At 39.8% G+C, this 27,387-nt stretch overlaps 2 protein-coding genes across 11 annotated transcripts in view; both read left to right on the plus strand.

Moving 5' to 3' along the window:
• Window positions 1–19,086, plus strand: part of slmapa (sarcolemma associated protein a) — a 52,403-nt gene extending 33,317 nt beyond the window's left edge. For 2 of the 8 annotated variants that reach the window (XM_067504576.1, XM_067504584.1), the window contains 16 exons: window positions 320–488; window positions 740–790; window positions 2,693–2,839; window positions 5,342–5,407; window positions 6,467–6,526; window positions 6,661–6,735; window positions 7,364–7,444; window positions 7,807–7,866; window positions 8,170–8,295; window positions 8,465–8,539; window positions 8,636–8,736; window positions 8,992–9,196; window positions 9,316–9,433; window positions 11,092–11,263; window positions 11,369–11,503; window positions 16,341–19,086. In XM_067504576.1, the coding sequence (XP_067360677.1) occupies window positions 320–488; window positions 740–790; window positions 2,693–2,839; window positions 5,342–5,407; window positions 6,467–6,526; window positions 6,661–6,735; window positions 7,364–7,444; window positions 7,807–7,866; window positions 8,170–8,295; window positions 8,465–8,539; window positions 8,636–8,736; window positions 8,992–9,196; window positions 9,316–9,433; window positions 11,092–11,263; window positions 11,369–11,503; window positions 16,341–16,436 (1,737 nt within the window). In that variant the 3' untranslated portion in view covers window positions 16,437–19,086. Of the gene's footprint in view, window positions 1–319; window positions 489–739; window positions 791–2,692; window positions 2,840–5,341; window positions 5,408–6,466; window positions 6,527–6,660; window positions 6,736–7,363; window positions 7,445–7,806; window positions 7,867–8,169; window positions 8,296–8,464; window positions 8,540–8,635; window positions 8,737–8,991; window positions 9,197–9,315; window positions 9,434–11,091; window positions 11,264–11,368; window positions 11,504–13,033; window positions 13,122–16,340 lie in introns of all 8 variants that reach the window. The other 6 variants (XM_067504577.1, XM_067504578.1, XM_067504579.1 and 3 more) reach the window with 6 other exon arrangements.
• Window positions 19,087–20,787: 1,701 nt separating this feature from the next.
• The window catches only part of flnbl (filamin B, like), a 64,175-nt gene continuing 57,575 nt past the window's right edge, over window positions 20,788–27,387 (plus strand). For all 3 annotated transcript variants that reach the window (XM_067504573.1, XM_067504575.1, XM_067504574.1), the window contains exon 1: window positions 20,788–21,226. In XM_067504573.1, coding sequence (XP_067360674.1) covers window positions 20,935–21,226 — 292 coding nt within the window. In that variant the 5' untranslated portion in view covers window positions 20,788–20,934. The remainder of the gene's footprint in view (window positions 21,227–27,387) is intronic.

The raw sequence follows: 27,387 nt of genomic DNA on the forward strand, positions 1-27,387 counted from the left end.
GTTCAGAGGCTTTGGACATATAGAGAGGAAGTTAAAAAAAAATCTATATGACTATAGATGTAACATTATGTCACATTTTTGAATTTGTTCATAACTATTTAACATGTAATATTCAATCAGAAAACAAAGCATTTGGAAAATGTTGGGAACATTCAAGAGTGTGCTAAAAGGGGTCTGAATATATCCAGTGTCACTGTAGCTGCAGGGTATCCTAGTTTTATTCACCTAATACAAATGAGAGATAATCTCAAGGCACCTTACGCAGTAATGGTCAAGTCAAGTCCCTATGAAACCTTTCTGTCATCCTCTGCTCGTTCAGGCAGCAGAGGGCCGGCAGGAGGAACTGACCCAGCGGGGAGCGACAGAAAAGAGGGAATTGGAGCTGCGGATTGAGGAGATGGAGGAGAAGGAGCAGGTTCTCCAGGCTCGCATCGAAGCTCTGCAGGCCGACAATGACTTCACCAACGAAAGGCTCGCTGCCCTGCAGGGTATGCATGCATGCATGCGTGAGCGTGTGCACGTGCACATGCACGCACACAGCCACGCACACACACACTCCTGCCTAATGCCCCAACTAACATGCTAACATACGGCACCCTGTAATCCAATAACTATAACGTCCTAGTCAACAGAAGCATTACAGTGGCCAAGTCAGAACACATTTCTGATGAGGAGGCTCAGCTGAGATTTTCTGTCAGTCAACACTCTTTGCTGTTGTTGTTGTTGTTGTTGTTTACAGTGCGGTTAGAACAGCTACAAGAGAAAAGCATTAAAGAGAACAACAGTCTGGGTGAGTCCACCTGTCCCTGGTCTGCTTTGGGACACTTGTCCTCTCTGCCGCTTTTGTCTCTCTGTGACAGCTAAATGCACTTTCTCATCCTCCACTGTTGATGCATGACAACTTCCTGCATGGTGTCCACATGACTTCCTATTGCTCACTGCTCTATTCTCTGTTTCTGTTCATTTGTGTCTGTCTTTCACAGTGGAAGTAGAAGGCTGGTTCTTCTAGTTCTCTCTTTGTCTTGGTAATGGTTGCTTGATATCTGGCCCTTGGATGGCAGAGCAGTAGTTACATGGGATATTTGATGGTAACTCATGTTCAGTTGAGATAATTCTTTTAATTGCAGAATTCCAGAGGCCCTCTGAACATTTCTGTTAAGACTAGGGAAATTATCAGTGGAACCAAATTGCTGAATTAAAAAGGGAAAGGAATATTTCAGGAGTTTTCTAAGTTGTCTTAATAGAAACGTAAGTGTTATTTATGCATCTAACTTAGACTCTTGGTAGCTAAAACTTACCTGCTTTCCACAGTGTTTGTGAATGTTACCACCCGGAACTTGACTAAACTGTGAAAAATGAGGGCCACACTGTACAGCCCTTGTGCGAAACAATGCACATCAAAGTTCACCTGAGTTCACCTCTTCTTATTTTATTTTTCTTTCCTTCTCCCTTATGGTCCCTTGACAGCTGTGTCATAGATATATTAAAATTGCGTTTTAATTTGCTGCAGTTCAGGTGACTGGTTTCTTTTACAAGTTGTATGTCAAAGTTTTATGCCCAATGCCCTTCCTGCCGCAACCCTGGCTCGGGACTAGTACCAAGGTCGCCCTTGGTGGCTGTGTGGGGTGGGATTCGAGCCCGCTGCCTTCTGCATCCCATACCATTGTTGACAGGAAATATTGCAGGGACAATATGTTAAGTTGACATATAATATTCTAAGTTGTAAGTGCATTTACAGGTGAAGAACCATTTTATTAAAGGTTAAGAGTTCTCGTAACGCTAACCCTTCAAAGATGTGACAGGAATAGTGCCAAGTGGGTGACTCAAATGACCTGTACCATGGACTACCTATTCCAAGTTAGCATGCAAGCACATGCAGACAGTCAGTCAGTGTAGGTATTGTCGGGGAAATACAATCTTAATATTTATATCTTGAGTAAGCACCAGTAGCTGTAATTACAGGACACATTTGTTTATCCTGTGTACAACACACGGCAAGCGGATGTCTTGTTTCGGGCCAATGGAACAAAAAACTTTAGTTATAGCATGGATGTAGTATTTGACTAATTGTGGTAGGTTGGCATCCTTTTCATTCTAGTGAAAGTTGTTAACTCTTAAAGGGTTTCTCTTCAAACGTTTGTGGCCTTGTAGAGCATAAGGACTAAAATAATTGTAATCAAAATGATCTGCCTAAAAATACTGTTTTGATATATTTTTTTAGTGATTATAAATTGTGATGATACACACAGTTCTATTGTTTAAAGTACCTGTATGGCAAAAAGTATCAATGGGAAGCTGTGAGAGGATTCAAACACACAGCCTATGAATGACAGGATGTTTTGTGTAACTGCTGGGTTTGTTAGTTTCAGACAGTTGTTGTCTCAGGAATGTGGCAGTCTTTCAGGTTTGAACAGGGCTTGTAAGATACTCCGGGTTGTTTCTAGGGTTTTTTCAAACTGTGCACTGCTTGGTTTTGTCTTCTTCTGGGGAAGAAGTGCTTTTGGTCACTCATTTCTGGTGATTGGATGACAACACTAAATATGAATGCTGTTGGTGACTGTATCACTGCACTCTTTGCCACTGTAGCCACTTTGCGAGGGAACTTGCCATCTTTGGATTCTATTCTAAACATGTGTCTGGCTGGTACAGTTTCGACAAAATCGTCTATATATCTGATCTGGTCACATGACAGATGTCGACATTGTCTCCCCGGGACCGGTAGAGGAGCCTGTGGAGGACAAACAGAGCCTGCAGACACCTGAAATCCAGGAGGAAGACGAAGATGAGGAGGATACAGACACTGATGATGGTGCAATTGGTGAAGATAAAGATAACGATGGTAGTTAGTTCATCATCATAATATAATGAACCGTTTTTATGTCGGACAATGTTCTATGACTATAAAACACTGAAATACAGGACTGTAAGGAAAGAGTCCTCTAAATTTGACTGAATACAAAGCTATTAAATACATAGATTTAAAAAAAAATACTATTTAATATTTATATTTAATAAAAGACTCAATTTTAGCTTGTTCGTGTGAGGTGGTTCTAGATATTTTAGTGTAACTAAAGCCTCTGTTTTCATCAAATCGTCAGTATTTTCAAAAATAGGTTTATTAGAAATGCCCCATTAATCTACTCGTTTATAACATAAGCTAACTTTGGTATTTTAGTGCTGGAGCATCCAGTAACCAGCTTAATCAGTAGTGATGGGTAGATGACACCTCATGGAGTGTGAGGCCCATTTCCCTGACGGTTGACACTGTGTTGGTGTATTACTTTAAAGTGACATCTGCTGGATAACAGAAAACATTGCAGGCAATGTGGAGACTGAACTAGCCTCATCCCTTCTAACATGTGGACAGGGAATAAATGATCTTTGGTCCTCTTTACATAACCAGCTGATAATAATGTTTTAATGAAGTGTACACTCACAGATATTTTATAAGATACACCTGTATAATCTAATGCAATCCAATACAGCAGCTCTGCCATGAATTCTGCTTTTCCAATATATAATTTATAATAAAAGAACAGGTGTCTCTACAGAGGGGGCCAAACATTTAGAGGCATCTCTTCCTATAGTCCTGTACAGCTCAACTACTCACTATAACCTCAGTAATAAACAGAGTAGAATTATCACCTTTCTGTCAGTTTCAACTTACAAACTGAGATATTATAATGTTGTGGAATTATAATTGAAGGCTGCTGTGTTGGTTTGCATTAGATTGTACAGGTGCACATAATAAAGTGAGTGTATATATTCCAATTGTTTTTGATAGAACCAAAATAATATGACTGTGATAGGTCCTAGTATAGTAGGTCGAATGAACGGTTTTTGCAAGTATAAGTGGAAAAAAATCAAAAGTGAAAGTTTTGTCAATGTCATTCATGAAAACTAAGTGCTTGTGAAAGAGGCACTGCCTGTGTAACTTGCATGTGAGGGGAAAAGGCAGGATTTACACATTTTTATTGAGAAAAAGACGTTTTTTGATTGGGCCAAGTTGATTTTGACACAGCAATGATGAAGTGCTCCTGCTTATGTAAAACAAATTATCTGCAAATAAAATTAAAAGTTCACTCACGTGGGGAAAAAAAGTTGAACATAATTAACTCGAACAGGAAAGGAAAACATTTACCTTATGTGATGTTATAAGATCAAAATGATCCCTGACTTTTCTGGATGGTTCCATAATATGAGTGGATAATGACGAGCCAAAACCGAATGCACACAAATGGCACCAAACAAAGTCTCCCCTCGTCTTTTCAGCACGAATACAGCTCAGTTTTGCTCTTTGTGCTTGATACACGCAGCAACGTGTATTGTTTGGCCCATCACTATTTTCTTTGCGAGGTTTGAGGCCTAAACAACTCCTTCAGAAACATATAATAATATAATAAGAGTTTGTCTCCAAATACCATTTTGGAGACATGTTTTGGTGGTTGTGATGAGATTTAGGTTTTATTTGACTTAAAACTCCTGCTCATCCACTCACTCTGTGGTTATTGTCAGGTAGAGTACTTGAATGATCAAAGGTCGCGTTCAGTTTCTGCTTTTTAGGAAACACTATTGTATTTTATTTCAGTCTTTGACATATGACCACATCTTGCTTGAGTAGCAGCAAAACCTGGTAATTTGTGTGGTTCTGATGCAAAATGTTTTTGGGGTTTAGACTGATGTGATGGTTGGATTTGTTTCATCAGCCATTTTGCGCTGGAAATTCTGCAGTTGGTAATATGTTGAACTGGAAAGTTATTGAGATACTGTCTCGACCTTTTAACATGTCTGTTGTTACAGTGTCATGGTGTCTGTCCAGAACCACTGTGCTATACTACTCTTTTCCGTCTCAAAATACCTGTCAATACCTGTCATGTGTGGCTTTGACTTCTGCCTTGTCTGTTTATCGATCATCTGCCTAAGGTAGTTATAAGCTGCCATGTTTTCTACCTGCTTGTATCGGTGTTCTTTCTTTTGTCAGTTCTTGTTTGGCTGTTTTCATCCTTCTCTCTCATCTCTAATAAAGAGTTGGGTATTACAAAATAGATTTTGAGTTAAGACCAGTTCTAAATTCATTCATAGTCTTTATAACGTAAGCATTTTTTAGTCATGCTTTAAAATTGGCATATAAAAGGACCATGTGAAGAAAAACGGTAAAACAAGTGAACATTCAACTTGCATATTAAGAAGAAGAAGGAAGGATATGTGCCTCCAACATATTTATTTCAGTCCTTATAGGATTTACACAGATCCACGAGAAAAATCAACCAAATCTAAAATAAATACCCAACTCCACTCTGATAGTCGTCATGGTAACGTCAGTTCTCTGTGTTTTTGTCAGACAACTGTCATGTTAACAACAGTGGAGGAGACTCGACCAGAATCCAACAGTTGATTGAGTGTCCTCGTGAGTACAAACCTCTATTCATGCTGTACGCTGCTACACTGATGCAAAAATTATGAGATAATCAAACTTAAAATATTTCCGCATCTGCAGGATGCACTGAGAATCATGCATGTGTGAAAAATACAGCTCTGCAGGATTAGTGTACGTAGCTGTGGTCGTGAAATCGAAAAACTCAAAAGTTCCATTTTACCCCAGAAACAGAGTCACACTTATTATAAATAATCCATACACTTCAGTGCCAACAGCTTGTAATTGAAGCTTTATGAAAATGGTTAGAGTTGGTGGTTCGTAGTTTGCTTTTGTTTTTTCTGGAAATATCTGCTGGCTGAACTGTCTTCATTGAGGTAATAGTTCCTGTCGACTGAATGCCTTCTCTGATAGTGATGGGTTTTCCTAGTGCTTTGATCATTTTAGTTGTACATTTTTAGTTCTTTCGGTCGACTGGTTGGTTGTAATTTATTCAAACATTACTCACACTCTCCCACTTTTCTTCTGTTTTATCAGATCTCCCCACTGTGCCCTCTGTGCATGCTGCCTTTGTAGCTTCTCACTGGATTAGTTCATTGACCTCGTTGGTTCTTTCATGTCTTTTTTTTCTTTTGTTTTGTTTTGTTCTGCTCACCGTGAGAATATTAAGTCAGCACCTTTCCTATTAAACCATTAAAATGAAAACATTAGTTTTATGTTTCTCATCTGTGGAAACTTTCCTCGACTGCCATTGTTTCTTATACCAGCCAGACTGCATAATGAAATCTTATTGTGGAGAGGTGATGTCAAAGCTTCCCTTGACACAGGCTCATTGAGCAGAAGTTTCCAAGCAGGGGTTGCCCTTCTTCATGTGCGTCACATGTGGGCAAAAAGGGTAAGATGGCACGGGCTTTGACATGGCCCCTGTATTTGAGACCCTGCTGGATTGATTTTGAGATTCATGCTACAGCTAGCTTAAGTTCCGAAGTTGCATATTGTAGCTGTAAGTTGTCCTGTTGGACCTTAGCAGAGTTTGGACACATTTCAGTGGATTCTGATTTAATGATTGATTGTCATTTTTTTCCTCTGCAGCGGTCAAGCAGCTGAAGGAGACTGTAAGTTCTTCAATCCACAAACTGGCCAACTTCGACGGTAAGTGGGTATGAATGAATCCCAGAATAAGAGAAGAAACATTGTCCTTGTCACATTAAATTAAATAATATGCCATTGTCACTAACAGATATGAACTGAAACTCGAGCTTAAGGTTTTATTTGTGTGGTTGTAGAAGTAATGGATGCTCACCTACAAAACAACCAGACGGCAGAAGTCGACATCCTGACCAGCCCTGATCGACTCAAAGGTAGAGCACGAACACACATTTACAGTTGAATGATGTTTAATGTTTGAATCACCACCACCAAACACGAGTATCATACAGCATAACTTCTCCCTGAAGTTGAACTCCAGCTTCATTTTTTTGTACTTCCCATCTGCTAAATGGATACTGATTGTTACTTAATGGAACCAATTTACAGTTTTGATGTCTTCATTTGCTTTGAGGGTAAAATATGTAGTTGTTGACTCCACTTTTTTTGTGAAGTAGTAATCACAAGATCAAAAGTTAATTTTCACTAATGACAGAATAACTTCCTACTGTCACACAGTGTAACGCCAACAATTACCTCAAGCCTCTTTCTGCCTACAGCCATGAAATCTAAACTTTCAAATAATCATAGTGAAGTGAGAAACAGATGAAATGTCCTCACTCCTAAGGTTCAAAGCTGAAATTGCTTTCAGAAATAACACACCCAGTGACTGGTACTAAAGCTGCTTCTCTTCCTGTTTGACCTCCTGAACCCCGTTGTGTGCAATTTACAATGACTCCAGTGCACCACTAAAACATGTCAATGGTTTGTTCCACAAAGTCTGTCCCCCTCCCGGCTAATGTCCCCGTGTGTGTCTGTGTGTGTGTGTGCGCACGCATGCAGGAAATCAGATGGATGCCAAAGAGTCAGACATGTCCGATACTCTGAGTCCCAGCAAAGACCGCAGCAGTGACGACACTTCAGGTCAGTTACTTTATCTTTTGACAAAATATTTGTGTTGAATTACATAAGAGTATAAGACTGTTGTGTTAGATTCCTGCACTTAAATTATTTTCTTTTATATTTTTTTGTTGTTTAAACTGTTGTTGATGTTAAATATTGGGGAATTTAATTCCATAAAGCTCCTCATCACTTTATCAGCTAAGAGTTGAAAATCATATTTAGATTTATTCTCATGTTTTGATAATTTGTGATAACAATTAAAATAACTATCAACTTATTATCATTTTAGTTTTAATACTGTATAAGTCACTTCATAAATGCAGTTCCTAATAGAAATCCATCAAAACTGAATTTCATTACATGGCTGTTAATCTGTGTTTCAGACGGTAACATGGACGATCAGGATCTGAATGAACCTCAGAACAGAGTAGCTCAGCTCAAAGGTAACTAGAGCAGTTCCACTTTGCTTTGTACTCCTGCTCTGTTCTGTGCTGACCATAACACACATTACTGAGGTTTTTGACAGCTTCAGTAATAAAGCTAATTCTCCTCCAGGGGGAGCTGTTGCCGGTTTAGTTGCTGCAAGTTCTTTTTGTTCATATATTCTGCCAGAAAATCAACATGTGGACAATGATCCGCTGTGGCAACCCCGAGCAGGCAGGAGTTTGCCCTGTATAACATGTCAAGAACACGTATTGAGTTTTTTTTCTGACTAAAATTGTGTGTGTGTGTGTGTGTGTGTGTAGCGGAGTTGCATCGGGCTGGTCTAGAGCCTGGAGACAAGGAGCAGGTCATCCACCATCTCCATAGAGAGCTTCTAGAAGCCCAGGAATTGGCCAACACCGGCAAGCAGAAATGTCTGGAGCTACAAGGTGACTGATAGTTGCAGTTTTTTGATGTGAAAACTTTTCTTTGAGCTGTAATAAGGTTCTTAGCAGCAAGATGATTGACTCATAAATTGGTATCTTACGTACAGAACAGTGAGTGTATAGGAAAAGAAAATCACATTGGATTGTTTAAGGGGCTTTTGTGTTTTGGCAGCTCTGCTTGAGGAGGAGAGGACGAGTAACTCTCAGCTGACTGAAGAGTCCACCAAACAGATCCAGTACCTGCAGAGTAAGTACACATGCACTTATTCACACTTCCATGTGTTATGATTTGCCTTGCTTCTCCTCATTTACCTTTTGTCTTTCTGTATGTGTGTGTGTTTAGCTCAACTTGGGAAGCTGCAGGCTGACATGGAGGCACTAAGGGAGCAGAGGGAGAGCACCATCTGCAACACCAGAGAGGAGCTGTACTCTGCCCAGGAGGAGGTACCACCCATCTCACTACCTACGAAGCTACCAACTTCTACTGACTCCCTTCTAACTTTTCCTGACTGTCTTGGTCTCTCCTCTGATACCTGCTGACATGTGATGAACATTCCCTGTGACTCTTGCTGTAACTCTGCCCTATTCCAGTTCACTCCCTCTGCCTTATTTCCTTCTGCCACATCCAGACTCCCCTCTGGTTCCTTTTTTGGAAACGGACCTACCGACCTCCTCACGATTTGTTTTTTGTACTGTCAGATCCTTGTCCTGCGGCATGCCATGGAAGCAGCCACAGCTGAGCGAGAGCGTGAGATCACCGCCCTGCAGACCGACCTGGGCAGTGTGCGCGCTGAGTTGGAACACTGGAGGAACACGGCCGCCAAGTACGAGGAGGAGATCACCCGACTGCAGGAGGCGTTCACGCAGCAGCAAACACAGCAGACCACTGCTAACCAGTTGCAGGGTGAGCAATACTATTTGTATTTTTGATTAGATAAATATCTTTTAGATTAGAAATTTATCAGAAAAAGTTCTGCTGAAAATGACTAATTACAACTATTTTTCTCCTCCCCTGTCCGTCAGTGGAGTGTGCTGCATTGCAGCAGCGTTGTGTGTGTTTGCAGCAGGACTGTGACGGCCTAAGAGCTGAGCGGAAAGCACTAAGGGACAAACTGCAGGGCTTGGAGGCGGAGCTGAGCAGGTAAACGCACTAATGTGATTACTAAACTGAAAAAGGTTTTATTTAATGCATTTCTTTCTTTTTGAGCAGCTCAAAACACGCCACATGTACAGTCTATGGAGCCGAGTGCTTCCAAATATGAGCATCGCAAATCTACATTCATATAGTTCCAAGCAGGGACTTGGATTTGATTACAATATTTATAACAGGAATGCGTTTCAAACTCAGAGACAAAGCACATCAAAATGTTGAAACTTAGACTAAAACGCTCTGTGACAGCTGTAATCAAGTTGATGAATTCTGGCTCAGGACAGCTGGCAGAATCAACACCACGTCCGCAGATCTGGACATGTTCAGAGTTTGGATTCAGCAGTAAAAGACCAATGATGTTGTCCAGCTGATACAGGCAGAGCAGGATGAGGGGACGACAGGTGACTGACATCTGACTGAACCATACTGAGATGTCAGCAGGTTAAAAGAAGGAAGCTGTGTGCGCTCAGGCTTGTTTAGTTCCGTCTGTTTTCCATGGAGAGAAGACATCACTGCATGTTCTCATTAGAGCTGAATGCTCAGCAGTATTTAATCTGAGTTTTAGCTGTAGGCTCACTAATTTCCTATAACCGGGGGGCTACTGGCAGCAGTTTTAATGAGTATCTACGTAGCACTGCTTCAATATTTCCTAAACACCTTTAAATGCTCATCCCACTTGATACCAAAATCATTGTCCCGGGTTAAAGAAAAAATGTTTTGTTACAGTATCTCAAAACAAGTAGGTAAGAAAAGAAGATGGTGTTTTTTCCTACCTGTTTCCAGTATTGCCTGATTCAGGACTGAATCGCAAAACTCCATAGGTCAGTGTAATAAATAATCATATTTGCATGCTTTGTCATAAAGAATTTCCTTGTTTGTATAGGCCACAGATGAGGAGGCTTCATTTGGTCCAGTAAAATGTCCCATCAGATCAAAATCTTTCCTGACTAACAATGAACCCCAGCCATTCAACAGAAATGTGCAGATCACGATAAGTATTTACGACAGATGAGCTCAGTGAGCGTGAACAGATGGAGCACAGGTCGAGGGGGGACAACAACCGCACTGGCATTAGTAATACAAAGTTTCCCCATAAGTGATGTTTTGGACTTGTCAGTAAGAAAGACATAGATGACTCTCTGCTGCTATGTGAAAAGGTGACATTACAGTTATTTAAAGTACACACAGAAAATCAAGGAAAGTCAGGCTTCTGTCAGAGGAGTCTCAGGAATTTACCCTGAATCCCTAATAAAAGGTCACTTTAATGCCTCAGTGTATTGTAACCAAATATAATAAGGTAAATAAACACTGTAAACTGTACAAAGAAGGGTTTCTTTGTAGAAATTGAACTTAACTGCTCAGTGTCATGTTGCCTGCCTGTTGTTATTATTTATTATGATGAAGTTTCTGTGGAAATACATAGGGTCTGGTGATTGGACTGGGAATTGTTTAGATCTTAAAAATCTCCATAGGATTGAAACTGATACAATAGTTTTTTTAGATTGATTTTTAACGTGTTCTGAATAGCACTTTAAAAAACAAATTGTTGTTTTGTTGCTTGAATGATTTGATGTACATTTTGAGATGAAAGGAATTATTGGACATGCCTGGTTATAGCTGACAAGTTTGTCGTGTGTGTTTGTGCACAGCACCAAGGAGCAGAGTCTTGTCCTCAGCAGCAGTTTGGAATCTCTAGAGAAGCGGGAGGGGGTTCTTCAGGACAAATTGGGTTCTCTGGAGAACCAACACCTGCAGGATGCAAGCAGGCTGAAGAGCCAGCTGGACCAGGCCCAGGCCCGCACACACACACTGCAGAGAGAGGTACACAGTGCTGTTGCAACAGTTCTTGATGGATATTCATGGCTTGACAGCCACTTGAAATGATGTTATCCTTTTGTCTGTGTTTCTGTGTGTTTGGGAGTGTAGTATGAAGACACACAGTCCCAGCTTTTGGACCTTCGTCAGCGCTATGCGAGAACAGAGCAGGAGAAGCTGAACATCCACCAGGAGCTGGAGCAGTGCAGGAGCAGCCTCAAGCTGCTGCAGGACAAGACCACCTCTGTAAATACACACACACACCCCTACACACACAGTTTATTTTTTTATTTTTAAGTGACACAAGACTATCTGGATTATTTCTACATTAATGTGTATTAATTTTGTGTTTGTCTGTGTTTGCTCAGCTTCAAGTGTTTTTTTTTTTTCCATAGTTTATTATTTTGCATTATTAAGATGAATGCAAGAGAAGCACCACATGTGCTTATAGAGGCTCAGTTTTGGACTTGCTGGCCTAACTCAGTCCACAGTGTCCCTCCTCCTCCTCCATACTTACTAACTGAACAAAACGCTTTGAAATCCAGTGCTGTTTGAATCTCCGAAAGCACCGAAAGAGGACTGACGAAGAAAATGTCATCTCATAATAAGAATAAATAACATCACAATCCATTTTTTTGGCATTCAAGGAGATTGATTCAGCTCTATAAATACATGTAAATGAGCATAAAAATGTTACATTCTAAGCTTTTGCTGTCACATCATCCCTCTGTGTTGTTTTGACAAATTACAACTGTTTTTCTTTGTCATCATGAAACCTCAAGGAAACAAACACAATCAGTGGCAGCTCTTCTTCCTCTACTCTTCTTCCTCCTCTTCTGCCTGTCTTCACCTCTTACTCCTCTGTCCTCAAGTCCTCAGTTAAGGTGGCAGTAAATGATTATGTTTTACTTTTAAACTTCTGATCCACATTTCACAAACTATATCTTTGTTTAACTGATATTTGCAAAGAATAATTCCTATTTATTCTAACTTTAGTTTTATTTGTATAGTTTTGTCCATTATTACTCTTATTAGTACCCTTCAAATTGAACTACTTTGAATTTAATGAATATGTTAGTTATGATTGAGGTAAAGATGAGGAGTAGTAGTAGGCAGATGAGTATCTATTCGTCCAAATTTATTTCATTATCAGTCTTTTAAGTCCTCAGCCCCATATGATACAGACCCATGGCACATAATCTGAGACAGATGGCTTTGATATAAAACAGTACTGTAGATGAGTGTTTTGACATCCACCATTCATCACTGCATTCTTTTAGAGGTATCAGCACTTTCTTTGGTCAGTCGCATGATAATAAGCACTTATAGGATTGACTATAACTAGAACTATAAAAATAAGACCCAAGTTATTACGACTATGTCACTCTAACTAGGAATGTTTTTTTTTTTTGTATATCTGGTGTTAACCTGTGTCCTGCATTTTGTGATATCTTTTTTTGGTGGGATCAGACTAATTTTAGACATTTCCAAATTGCCTTTAAAAAAACATCTGTCTCTAATTCTATCTAATGTCCTAGTACAGAAAGTTAAGCTGTAACGTGCTGAAATTTGACAGGAAAATGTTGCTGCTGAGCCTAGTGGCAGATGTGCTTTGTGAATGTGGCTCTTTCTCGGTCTCTCTCTCTCTCTCTGTCTCTCTCTGTCTCTGTCTCTCGCTCTCTCCCCCCTTGCTGAGCCATCCTCCATATTGGTTTTGGTTGATTTGCCAGCTGATTTCTTCTTATCCCTCTCCTCCCACTTCCCCCTCCCCTCTAGCCATCCATATTGCAGCCTGTCCAAGCCATATTCATGGGCCTTGTCCTGGCTCTGCTCTACTGGTGTTTCGACCAGTTGTGGTAGAAAGGTACACACTGACATGACATAAGTCTATCTGTCTGTCTCTGTCCGACTCCATGTGTTCATCATCTGTGAAAGGAAAGATGGCTGAAGTGAAAACTGTGTCCTGATCTGTGAAGAATTCAGGGTCTAACCAAAAGAATACTATAGAAAGTTACCTGCACACTGGAGTCAGTTAAAACACAACGATTGTGATTTTTCTATATTTTTGACAACAAATCCCATTAAAAGACTAAAACCAACAAATTGAGCCCATTCAATGTAACATTTATAAATGCAAAACCAGAGTTTAGCATATTCATCTCTTGTAGAGCAAATGACCTGGTTGAAATCAGGTTCTGGCTTGACGTTACAGTGAGTTTTAATATATTTTTTTAATGGGATAAAATGACAGTAGCAAAAGTTTCATCAGCAACATTGTAACTCAATACATATTTTCTTCAGGAAAAAATATTCCTCTTGGCTGAGCCATAGTTATGATCTTCAGAGTGTGTCTTTAATAAAAACAAAAGTGTGTTCTTTACTTTGTCTGTCAATATGGCATTAAATAAGCTTTTAGATGAACTTACGGTGCAGTTACAAATCCTTTAAGTTACATCAGTTTGGACTTTAATATAGCATCCATATAAACACAAACCACCTTTGATGACATCCTTTATAATAACATTAACACACAAAATTGAAGGTACATTTTTGAAGGATTACTTTGCATCCTAGACTCTTGTCACATAGGTGACCAGGCTGACAAACCCTGGATTCAGATCAGCAACCTGTTCTCTTCACTACCTACACTTCCCTTTTAGACCATGTGTTATCATCATCATTATCATCGTGGTGGTCTTTGTCTTCTGGTCTGAACAGATGTAACTGCATGGCTTTCTGTCTGTCTGTCCCATCTCTTCTGCTTCTGCTCTGCTTGAATACCAAACTCTGCTATTTAAAGGGATGGGCTACCACCAATCAAAGACTCTGTATTTAAAGGGAGACTCAACTCTCCTCATGGGCTTTAGGAAACATAAAACCTCAGGCACCCCCAATAAAACCACTCTGGCTTTGTTAGCTGGAATATGTCAGTCCAAACTCTTCAAATGATTGTTGTGAGGTTGCTCATGATTTCCATAATTGTTGCAGCTTCTTTTATAAATTTCCAAGAGTATCGGGTTACACCCAAAGATGGTAGAATGCTAATCTCAGTAGAAAGCAGTAGATATAAGCCAGAAGTTATTCTCAGCAACAGATGGACATTATGATGAAGATGGTTAAGGTTAGGAAAAGCCAGTGGTCAAGGGGATATGTCCCAGAAACGGTATGAAAAGACTAGCTCTCAAAAAATATTGGAGAAAAAAAAAAGAAGCTTTACACTCTGAACTTTGTCTGCAGCCAGATGCTTCTAAAATTACAGCGGTAATAATTAAATTCTCATGGCCGTTTGTAAATGGTAAATTGGGGGCTCTAGCTCAGTTGGTAAGGCAGTCATCCACAAACCACAGGGTCAGGGGTTTGATCCCCATTCCCGGCAAGACACTGAACCCCAAGTTGCTCCCGGTGTGTCAGGTGAGCACCTTGCATGGCAGCCACCGCCGTCAGTGTGTGTGAGAATGGGAATCTACATTGTAAAGTTTACTGTAGGGCTGTCTCTGAAATAAACTAAATATTTAATCCATTTACTGTAGTTTTTATAAAATGCACTCAAAGGAAATTTGCAAAATTTTGCTAATTTGTAAAATTTGCTAGTATTCTTACTATCACAAAGGTCAGTCGTTTTCATTAAAAGCACATTTTCTCTTTGCAATCTAAGCAACAAGTTTGACAACGAGATTCAGGTTATTGCTTTTTAAGATGAAAATGGTCTTTGTTTGGACAGGTCATCCCTTCACATCCGACCACCACAGTGACTCTCACTCTCCAGGCTCTTTCACTAACATTTGTCACAACTTCCTCTCACTTTCAGGGTGTTATTTTCTGCATCGTTGCCTCCATGTCTTCATCATCTTTTTGTTTTCCTCTACTTTCTTACAGCTTTTTAAAAAAATTATTACCACAGTGGCTCATCGATCTTTTTTTTTTTTTTTTTTTGTGGGGTTATTTACACATTTTTCATTTTCTCAATTTTTAAAGCATTTACCATCATTTCCGTCGTATTTGTTTTGTGTCTAACTGGATGCGCTTGCTCTTTGTCTGTTTATTGTGAAAGGTCTGACCATTGTTCACCTTTGTTTGCTGTGAAACTATTCTTTAACATTTCTGTTTTTCTACTCAGGCAACGTCCATTTCTTCTTTGCTGCTTCCACTTGTTTCGTTTTTTTAATTTTTTTTGAACCATTTACTGTGTGTGTCTTTCCTTTTACTCTCCTGAAGTCCCAAAAGTAGATTTAATTTTTTATTATTCTATATTGCAGTGTGTAAAAGTTTATCCTTTGGTGTCTATATTTTGGATACATAATACATAATATCAATCTCTAACCTTTGTTACCATGCAGTTTGCTCATATTTGATTGTTTTATTCACCTCAAATGCTATGTATTAAATTCATGCATCACAAAACCAGAAACTATGTAGCATATTTTGGCTGACTGCAGCCTGGTCCATATCAGAACGGCATCAAGCTTGTTGATGATATAATTTATGCTTAGTTATATGGTTATGAAGCTGCAGTTTGGATGTTTATGAGAAGAGAGGAAGTAGATATAAATAGAAAAGGGGAAAAAAGTCGAGTAATATTAATTGATGTGGATCCTGACACACAGACAACTGTACAGGAGACGGCACTAAATGGATCTGTCATCCTGTGTGTTCTTATTTATGTACAAAGGGCTTCTCACAAAAGATCGATTGGCTTAATTCCATCTTGTCCATCCTTGTGAGATCAGCAAACCTGTAATACCATTCACAGTGAATAAGGAAAGACACTGGTCACAGCATTATTAGAATCAGACCAAAAATGTAAAACAGAAACATGATTAGTCTGACATTAAAAAAAAAAAAGTCTGTGCACTGGATTATTGTGTAGTTAAAAAAAAAAAAAAGTCATTTTTGTGACTTTGGGGAAACTTTTTTTGTTTTCCTGCAGTCTTTCACTCTGCACCTCTATCTTATTTTTCCTCTTTCTTGGTTTCAGTCTTGGTCCAGTTTCAGTCAAAGTTAAGACATAAAGATGCAGACTGACAAAATTGTCTTTGTCACTGTTCTCGTTTGTTTTTTTTCCTTTCTCCCTTCACCTGGACAGAGCGGCTGGAGCCCCTGGATGCCGGTCATCGCAGTGATGGTCGCCGTGACGGCAGCCATTCTCTACCCCAACCTCTCCAAGAGCAGCTCCACTTAGGACACAAACACACTCACACAGATGCCTGTGTGGAGAGCATCACTGCTTTACTTGTATAAAGTGTAATTGTATATAATTGTAGAGGGAATATAAAGGTTGTGGTTTCTACAGATTCAGATGCTTTTTGGTTTATTTTTTGTTTTTTTTCTGTGACAGGGAGTTTTGTTGTTCTTATTCTTGGTTCTCTGTCAGCTGCGGTGGGGTCTTTTTGATTTTAGTCTCTCTGCTGATTTCTGGGTAAGAGCATTTTCTAGCAGGCAAGGCACACACACACACACACACACACACACACACACACACACACACACACACACACACACACACACACACACATTAACAAAGAGGGAGGTGAAAGCAACACTTTCCAGTAGCCCCAGTGCAGTGACAGGAACCTAATCCACATTTATTTCTAATAACTGAAGACTATGCTTTGCGAGAAGGAGCATCAGCATGATCTTCAACAGCTTTAATTGGCCGTTGGGTTTGGTCTGTAGCGTAGAAGCGGTCTTTCTGAAGGGACAGGACTGAATGTTTTCAGCCAGGGACTTAAAGTTCTGGTCATCAATACATCTCCATGTTGAACTTCAGTTTAACTCTATATTATTCTAACCAAATGAGTGCTTTCACTGGCTTCCTGAGAATCTCAGTTTCATTGATCAGTGTTTTCGTCATCTGTTAATTTGACAGTTTTTATCACAAAATGTGGCATATTTAGTTTTTCTATTCAGGATAGACTTTTATTTTTCCTCACCAAGTATGATAATTAAAATAACAGCTAATCATATTAAATTTGATCCAAATGTTTGCTTGTGTTCAGATAAGACTGAGTAGTTGTTTTCTAGGGAAGTGGTTTTATTCTTTATTCTGTGAACCCCCCCTTCTAATTTAATGCGGCCATGTTATGAATAAATACCTCCAACTGTACAGCACGGATATCCAGTCAGACCATAGCTGCTTAAACTTTAATCTGGAAAAACTAAATAAATCCATGTCCGTGCTCCCTGAGAATCACCTTCATAATAAATGCATGCTCAGGCTGTAAAAGCACAAATGAAGCACAAACGGTGATAAGTGCGTATCTTCACCTCCAGCAGAAATGACTGTGTCTGAGTCTGTTCACTTAAAGGGGGTTTCAGGAAGTCCTGCTCGGTTCTGGTTTTAGTTGGCCATGTTGGATGTCTAACAGGCATTTTCCTCTGTGTTTTGTTTTTTCGTTGAGGGAGTTTAGGGTCGGGGTCAAAACTTGAAGCCAAAATATTAAAACTGTTATTTTATTTTTCTTTTCTCTGTTGGGGCACAGTAACCAGGGGTAAAGGTGCCTCTGATGTAACTAACACCACAGTGTATGTATGTGTGCAGACAAACATCCACACACACACACACACACACACACACACACACACACACACACACACACACACACACACACACACACATTTTGTTTACTGTCAGAGGTCTGTGTTGAGAGAAGCTACATTGGTAATTCACAATGTCTTACCAGCTGTTTTGCTGCTTTCATCTGTCACTCATGGCCTACATCAGTAAATAGCTCAGTTGTCATGGAGTATTTACATCGCTTAAGGTATTTCGATTATTCTAAAGTAATCTACAGTAATTCATTCATTCCTAAACCAAATTATGTGAACAAATACTGGATGGATTAAAAATTGGATGCTGTCATGATCAGTGTAAATGTCCAAAATATAATTATGAACATAACTAATATCTATAGAATCTCTGATAAATTAGGATTTGAATGGAATTTGCAGTCTTGAAAAAAGTATTTTATTTTATTTTTATTTTTTTTATAACCCACAGTCAAGTGCTTGTAAGTACACACTACTAGGTTTTCATCTCTGTAACCATTCCTACTGTTAGAGGCCATAAAGTGCTCCCTGGAACAAAAAATTGTATTCAAGGTGGGTCTTGCCACTGTAAAGCTGTATATAAGAAGTATTTTTTTTTTTTGAAGCCAATTAAAGGATTTAGTATTAAACTAATTCATCACATTAAGTGGATATCTTCCAAATCTGCAGCCATTTTTTCACCTAATTCCTTTTAATTTTTTCCCTGCCTTTCTGATTTTTCAACTCAGCTGGATAAAGGAACATAGGATTTTAGAGTAAAATTACTTTGTACGACATGCTCTTAATATGATTAACTCCGAGTGCTAAAGCGTCACCTCATTAAGATGCACTTCTGAATACATATATGCACAGAACAGGGACTGTGGATTTCATCACTGAAAATAAGATCATCAGTATGAACCGAAAGAATAAATTGTTTTACTGGTGTTTTAAGCCAAATTTGTAAACCCATCCATTAAGATGCGTTGGGGTCAAATATGGACAAAATGTTCATAAGTGCTGCACAGTATCCTTAACCTACAAATGACGGCAGTCATACAGATGTGTTATTGTTTAATGAATGTGAACATCTCTACCACTTAACCAGGAGTAAAGGGCTTTACAGTCTGATGGGGACTAGTCCACTGTAGTCTTTAAACGCGCATTGTCTCGCACTTTGTTTTGGTTCTGGTGTCTAAAATATCAGTGATTCTGTTATTATTTTCACTTCAAACAACAAAGTGACCTAAATCTGTAACACAAAGGAGTATTGCTATTGAAAAAAAAAAAAAAAAAGACCAAAAGTACTAATTGTCAACATTGTTTTGTGTTGTAATATTTTCCACACTACTAAATTCAGTTCAGGTGAACGTTAAACTCCTCTCAAAACACACTAACAATTCAGGTCTCTGCTATGATGTATTTATAAGCAGACAATTTCAAGGTGTGTGTGTGTGTGTATATGTGTGTATATATATATATATACATATGTCTGTGTGTCTGTTCACACTTTGGACTCTTAAACAGAGTTATTCTTCGTTACTGTACTCTTTTCTTGTCTATGTGTTTAAGAAAAAAAAAGGCAACGAACAAATATTCCTGATGTTTAAAGAGAAACACTACAGAGAGAGAATTGTAAAATAAAATGTTATTGAACGATGTGCTACTAGACTTATTTTGTTAAAATTGTTTAGAGATATGAGATGGAGCTATGTAGAGAATATGATGATGTATTGAATATGCAGAGCGATGTTTGGATTAAAGTTGTAGCAAGCTGACCCACCACACCTGTTTCTCGCATTTTCATTTACTTCACACTCTGCTGACGGTAATAAAAATGATCAAAAATATCTTCTTTTGAAAAAAACATTGTACATTTTGTAGTTGTTCTGGTCAGTGAGGAGATGATACAGATGTTTCCCAATATTATGCAAACAGATTCATGAAACCCAGTTTACAAAAAGGTCTTTACAAATCAGGCCTCAGGCCTCTGCCATCCTGACCTTGGAGATGCTTTTACAACCTAAAGCAGCAGCTAGTTTTGCATGTTTTCTGTTCTGAGCATCACAATCAACACAGTGAAACGTGTGTGCACTTATCCGGAGCTTGTTGTGTCTCAACATCACATTGAAGACAAAACCACTATTTGTTTACTGTTCGAATCAGAAATGCAATTGGATCAAATTGTATTGACCTGTGTGAGTCCAAAGGTAACAAAGAACCGACAGAATAACAGGTCACTACACCACAGTGAGTCACAGAGCTGCGGAATTGATAAATCTCATCAGACTAAAGCAAGACTCTTGCAAAATACAACTTTTGTGAATTATGATACTTAAAATCAATACGCTATTTATGATAAGATAGAGGAGAGAAGTGCTTCTTGTCACACATTTCTGATCCTTATGATGGAAAATGATACATCATAGTGCTCTCTGACAAATCAAAAGGCCTTATTTTGGGGCACATTTTAAGAGTACGTTAAGATCCAGTAACGAGCGTGCACCGCTCCCCCCTTGCAATAAATAACAATATTAAAAAATGTTTACCTTCTCTGCCTGTGAATAAAGGACAAATCCTGGATCACAGTTAGAAGATGTTTGGAAAGTGAGTAAAACCTGGTTACAGTTAAATTAAACCCTTCTCCTGTAAAATAGATTTGGGCATTAAAAGGTGGCCACTTATATGCCGCCCGCTGCCCCCAGGCTTCTGGCCTCGCCCCTGCCTTTATCGATGCACGACTGTGACCGGTTCAAGGACTCCAAGCTAATGTAAGCTGTATTATGGACTTTATTTTAAACAAACATTTTATATTAATGTAAATTTTAAAATGCAATACGTACTTGTAATAGTGTATTACGACACTGTTGGTATTGTTACTTTCACTTACCAAACTGCAATAAATATTAGTCATAGTACAATAGGCGGTACAACGACATTGATGCTGGAAAATCAGAGTTTTCACGGCAGTGCCTGAACGCGGCAGCAGCCAGTGAGTCTCAGCGAGGTTCACAAAAACTTCAAACCGACTTCAGTCTGCACGGAGGACGAACTGCGGGAGCCAAACACGCACTCCAGACCCCCTTCTGACTCATTTAACCCGAGTCCGAACAAGAAGCCTTGAACATAATCAACGAGAGGAGCCAGAAAAGATGCCGGCCACAGAGAAGGACCTGGCTGAGGACGCTCCGTGGAAGAAGATCCAGCAGAACACCTTCACGCGCTGGATCAACGAGCACCTGAAGTGCGTCAACAAGCGGATCGTGGACCTGCAGCTGGACCTGGGCGACGGCCTGAGGCTCATATCCCTGCTGGAGGTCCTGAGCCACAAGAATATGTACAGAAAGTATCACCCGAGGCCCAACTTCAGGCAGATGAAACTGGAAAACGTGTCGGTGGCTCTGGAGTTTTTGGAGAAGGAGAACATCAAGCTGGTCTCCATCGGTGAGTAGCAGCGGTCCATTCATTCTCCCGGAGCTTCGTTTGAGGCTCCGAGACTGGTTTTCAAACGTTCCTGTAGAGTCTGGACATGACTGGGACGCCGATGACTAATATTACCAGTCCCAGAGCGGCCTTCCTCCCCCCAGTCTCACCCCCTCACCCCAGTTCTCCCAGTTTCCCCAGTTAGTAGCCTCAAATAAAACGCCGCTTTCTCTCGTGGAAAGCACGGACTGCTGTTGAGATTGAGGCAATTTTAAACCCTCATCGCTTTTCAACTTCACTAAAACTATGAGACTCGAGTACAGGTGTTGTCACCTTATTCAACCGAACCCACTCTTCAATTCGGCGTTTATGCGAAACACAAACTAAATAATTTCCGTAAAACTGGGGACAAGTTGTAAGTTGTTGGCGCAGTTGCTGCCGCCCACCTGGCTGCAAGTAGCTAGGTGAGAAGAAATGTGCTCTTAAAGGTTTAAAATGCTTTCAGCTTCACGCCATTGACCGTTAGACTAACGTAACTTGTGGCGTTTTTACGACTTTGAAAACACTGACTTCTGTTTTTTTTTTTTTTTTTTTTTTTTTTTTATTAATGCAGAGTTAATGCTCTTTAAACGGAGACCAAAGTTCAGTCTATACGTCTCCATTGTCCGTTCATTTGGGCAGAAATGTCCCGACGTCCCCCACGTGTCTCACCGTGAAATAAGTCAAACGTAGCCATGTCCCCGGGTGGTAGAAGACATTACTTTAATGTCTTTAGTCTTTATTCTGCTCCTTTATTCAGGAGCTTACCTGTGTGCGGGAGGAAGTCTTTGCCAAACTGTGGGGGTGGAGGGGAAAATGCATTTTATTTCCTGTGGCTACTACAATAATTGCAAACAAATTTCCTTTAAATTATCATGTATTTGCCACGCAGTTCTCTTCTAATCGGCACCATATGATGAATGCATGTACAGAAGCTTTCTAGAAAATAATCAATATGTAAATCATACAGCTGCTGCCGAACTTGCTTCATGGTGCTAACGTTTGTAGCAGTAACTGCCTTGGGAAGTGGAACCAAATCACCTCTACGACTTTGGGTGACTGACGTTTTTATTGTTCCTGAAAGAGGAGGCTCCTCATGATGCCACAATAAATAAGCAGCAGCAGAGAGATGACAGTTTTCCGAATGGAGTTTGGCTTTAGTGGGTGTAGTCTCCACATGAAAACAGCAGTGTGTGCTCCTAATGAGCAGGTTCCCACAGAGAGAGAAGACACACCTGTGTTCGTGAAGTCTCTCCAGTTTGGGTCCTGGCTAAACCCCCCCCCCCCCCACACACACACACACACACACACACACACAATCCCAAGGCCTAAATTTAACACATTTATATAATATTTTTGCAAAAATAAACAATAACCGCTTTAGTTTGGATAGAATTTGCTCCATGTTGGGGATTTTAAACCATTTGCTGATGTCTAGAATAAATTGTTGGACACATTAGTGGATTAATTGTTAATGAAGGTAGTACTTGTTTGGTTAGCGAAAAAGAAATTGGGGTGTTTTATTTTCCACTCTCAAATTGTGTCTTCAGTAGTTTTGTTAACTTCACTCTTTGGTGTTGGATGGATTCAGGCACAACAGGTCACACAACGTCCACACTTTCTGCCTAAAGTCCCTGTTTTTGTTTTTTCTTTTTTTGGTTGTCTTTTTAAAAACATGGCTCAGATCAAACTAATAATCAGACTTTAGATGATGTAGTTTATGCACAAACATATTTTAGCTTTATTATTTATTTTGTGGGTACTTTTTTAAATGGTACACATGACTGACCAAACAGCAGCATCAAACACATGAATGTACTGGATAACAACATGCCCCCCCCTACTCATATTTACATAAGGATGGATAAATGAGAGATTTTATATAAAATGACCATAGGGAATAATTGGACCCCTGCTTCTATTGGGAAGTACCCTTTTCTGTGTCACATTCGCCTTCAGCCGTGGTTGTTTGTATGTTTCATACTCATGTTTCATACTCACTTTCTGCTTGCAATAGTGATGCTAAAAATGAAATGCAACTTCATTAAAGCAGGCAAATGAAACTGGACAGGAAGGAGCTCACTGAATCGCCCAGTCATTGGATGAGGCGGGGAGAGTCCATCAAGATGGATTCATTCCCCTAATAATAAAAGGGCTCAATATGCAGTTGACACTCATGCTCATTTTTCACTGTAGCCAAAGGTTTTTTTTTTTTTTTTTTTTTTTTAATAAGCCATTTTGTTAAAGAAAAGTTGCAGTAATGCCAGAAAAACCTTCTTTTCACATTATCTTTGCTCATTTTATCAAGCTGCTGAGTTTGACCTTTTTATTTTGACTGCAACTGTCCTGGTTGTTATCATGGAAACATGGGCCATAGTTACAAAGCTAACTTAAAACAAGTCAGTCAGATTTTGTCCGCTCATCAATTAGCAAATTGCATTACACAATTTTCCCTTAAAAACTGATTCATACCCTCTTTTTAGTCACATTTGTACACCACATTAAGTCGTAGGAGTTTGTGGTTTGGTGAGCAGGCATTAGTTTGACGTTAATTTAGAGAAGACAAGCTACATGTAAAAAGAGAAATTATACTTTTAGAGAATCATAAGGTAAAGATCTATATTCATACCCAGAGTGGTGCAGTTGTGCTATGTAATATATCTTTGTGAGCAGAATTTACAACATGACTGACAGTGAATGCAGCATGTGCCAATCTCTGTCCTGTCAGCTGCTCCCTCCACAAGTTGAGCAACACACACTGGGTTTTTTTGGAAGAAACCTCTCAGAGCTGTGTTGGTGACATCACCTCATGTCTGTGGTTACACCTGTGGGAAGAACCAGGTGTGTTTATTTGTGTAGAAGTGATTGCTTCAGTGCTTCCTGGCAAACTGTGTGTGGCTGCTTTTTAGGTGTTTCATGGAGACTGTGCACTTCAGCTCCTCAATAGAGGGTTTGGTGACTACAGCTTGTACTAACATTGACACAGCGTCAGTGCCTCTGTTGTGGAGATTCTGGGAAATGAGAAATTGTGTCAAACAGCAGAAACTACACTTTAAACAAGCCATTTTTCAGTTATCTGAGTCAAAACCAAACCAAAAGCCAGATTTTAGTTGTGTAGAACAGCCTCTGAAGCTAACTGCATAGTCAAAACACATCTGGTGTGACTGGTGACTTGGTCGTATTTAGGGCTGTACCCAAACTGCTTTTTTCCAGACGGAGTACTGACATTTCAGTACTTGCCAGTACCGAGTACTGATGCATGTGCTAAACTGTTTTGCTTCTGTTATAAGTTGCTGGACAGTAAAGTCTTCCTCAACCCGTTGCAGTTAAGCATATCTGGCGAGAGCCGAAAATCTCACGCAATCTGTTAGTAACTAGATCTGAAGACTTTAGCACAGTAGAGTTTGTATTCAGCTTTACTTTTGTCCTCATCCATTATCTTAAAACGGCTCTAAACCTGCCTACTTGCCTACCTGTGGAGGTATTATATATTTGCGAGTACAAGTACACAAAAGCAGGAATGGGCCCCGATGCCAGATGCTGATGTACTTTTTCTAAGACTGAGTACAAGTACTTGCTTACTTTTATGTCCTTGCATACACTGAGTACCAATACGATTTGCGGGACAGTAAAATCCTAATCAGTCCACTGCACAGTAGCTAATGAGAGACACTGCTGGTCCAAATAGTACTGGGGTCACACCTGAAGACTAGCTAAGACTTTCAAAGCCTGGACAGTTCACACTTAAACACTGTTTCCCAACTTTAATAGCCTCATTCCCACAGCAAAACTGAGCTCATGAGTTGTGTGGTTCATCGAAGTTCATCTTTGGATAAAATCTGGTCGAGATATTTAAATAAAACTTACAGGGCCAAGTGTGAAACTATCCTGAGTCACAGGTTGGTCTGTGTTTGGTGGTGGGAGTGAACGGAGTGTGGAGGATTTAACGTGATGTAAAAGTGTGGCGTTTGATTTTCCAGAGTAGAAAGGAAATGACTGACTGGGTGGGACACACACACACACACACACACACACACACACACACACACACACAGACGCAACACAAGTCAGAAATCATTGTTATGATTCATTTTTAAAAGAAAATGAACCACACTGCAGATTTCTGTTGACTCTTACAACCCCCAACCAAGTTGGGTTGCAGTGTGACATCTGACAGAGAATGCATTGATTTTTAAATCTTTTGAACCTTTTTGTTGTTGTGGTTAGTAATATTAAACTTATATTGTAATTGGTAATACTGATTAATACTGCACTGCAGCAGCTCAGCTGTGTCTGAACAGCACACAGTACTTATTGTGTGACTTAAGAAAAGGAGAAAACCTGTAAAAACTTTCAGGAAGGAGAAACTAATGGCCCATGTAATTACAGTGAGTCAGAATTGGTGAAGCTGGAGCCTGGTGTTGTTAGGAAAGATCCAGTGTAGTTCCACAGGTGACGCTAGTTTGTCAGATGTCTCACCTGCATGACACCCAGGAGTTGGAGAGAGAGGGAGCATGGGAAAGGGATTTCTTCTCCTTTAACGCCGTGTGTGTGTGTGTGTGTGTGTGTGTGTGTGTGTGTGTGTGTGTGTGTGTGTGTGCGTGTGTGTGTCTTTTACTGTCTGCTGGGAAATCTGAACACTGAGACTACATTTTTTTTGTCTTTCTTTTTTAAATAATTTCTATAGAGTCTTCGGCTGCAAACTTGCTCATGTTTGGGTGGTAACAAAATAGAAATATTACCATAAATATTGTAATGGGGATGAAATCCAAACCGAGGGATCTAATGAGTCCATGTTTTTTTGTGTCAGCAATGGATAATTGCTTCTGATTATTCTTCTGTGTTTAAGGATCAATTGGTGTTTATATATAAAAGAAAAGTGTTTCACAGAGGTGAAACAGGAGCAATATGACCGGAAAATAATGTTCTGAATTCACTTAAAAATGAAATGCAACATTCAATGTAGTGTTAGTCAGATCACCTTCTGTGGAGTTTGTGGTGCAATACAGCTTGATTCAAACGTGGTCACTCTGAGATTGCAAAAGTGTGTGTGTGTGTTGTATAACAAGGGTGTTGGCCCTGCGCTTGTTCGGGCAGGTGTGTTGCAGAGAGTGATTTCAGTAGCTGTGTGTTGACTTGTGCTGAAACAATGACTCAATTAATCAATTAGTCTTTGTAACAGAATAAAACAGGATATTATTTTATTAGTGACATACTATTATTAGAGCAGTGCAGCTCTTTATGGAGTTGTCTGAAGAATTAAGGTACAATATTTCCTCTTTATTAAGTTGGTCTTTTGACTAGAGCGTTTGCCTTTTAAGCTGCAGATGTTCCACTATGCCCACTGGCCAAGTCTGGGACTTTGCTTGTGTGCACATTTGGTAGTGTTCAGGTTGTGTACAGAGCTTTATCAGCGATTGTGTACTGACATCAGCTGACTGCTGCCTGTAAAAACCCATATTACACTACCTGGTTGACAGCAGACACACATTTAGAGGCTTATGGTCCAGGTGCTGCACTGTGTGTATGTGTGCAGATAAGGAGTTGGATTCATTTGGGACCAATTTATCCCTGACTATAAATGGCATTTCACTGTTGAGAACCTCTGCTTTTCCACATCTTTAACACAAGCCAGAGCGACACAAGTCATTGTTTTAATCACAGCAGCGAAAAGGGCAACGATGATCTAAACGTCGGGTATGTAGGTGTGGGCAGTTTCAAGCTTTGTCCCCAAAACTTTCCACTGATAGCATTGTAATTTAAACGCTGCTGCTGAGATCATTTGATTGTGCCCCACCAGCAATATGCTGAATTGCCTCCCGTGTACACGTAGCAATCATTTCTGATGACGTGCACAACTGGCGCTCTGAATCAATCGAATCAATGCAGGGTACGAGAGGGCGCCAGCAGTACACGTAGTTATGAGTAGAGACTAAACACAATCAACGCCACTACAAATGGGTGATAGTGTTGCTGTGCAACTCAGCTTATCAGTGGTTAGCTGATAGCGGTTAGCTCAGCAATCTATGCAAGTTCCCTATGGCATCAATAAAGTTGTTGAATCTTGAATGCTGATGAATGTGTTTCCTTTAAGTGGGCGAAACAAAAAACCAATCAGTGCAGGATGAAGGCATTAAGGTCCC

The sequence above is a fragment of the Channa argus genome, chromosome 5, assembly GCF_033026475.1.
Source record: "Channa argus isolate prfri chromosome 5, Channa argus male v1.0, whole genome shotgun sequence".
NCBI classification, from domain to species: Eukaryota; Metazoa; Chordata; class Actinopteri; order Anabantiformes; family Channidae; genus Channa; species Channa argus.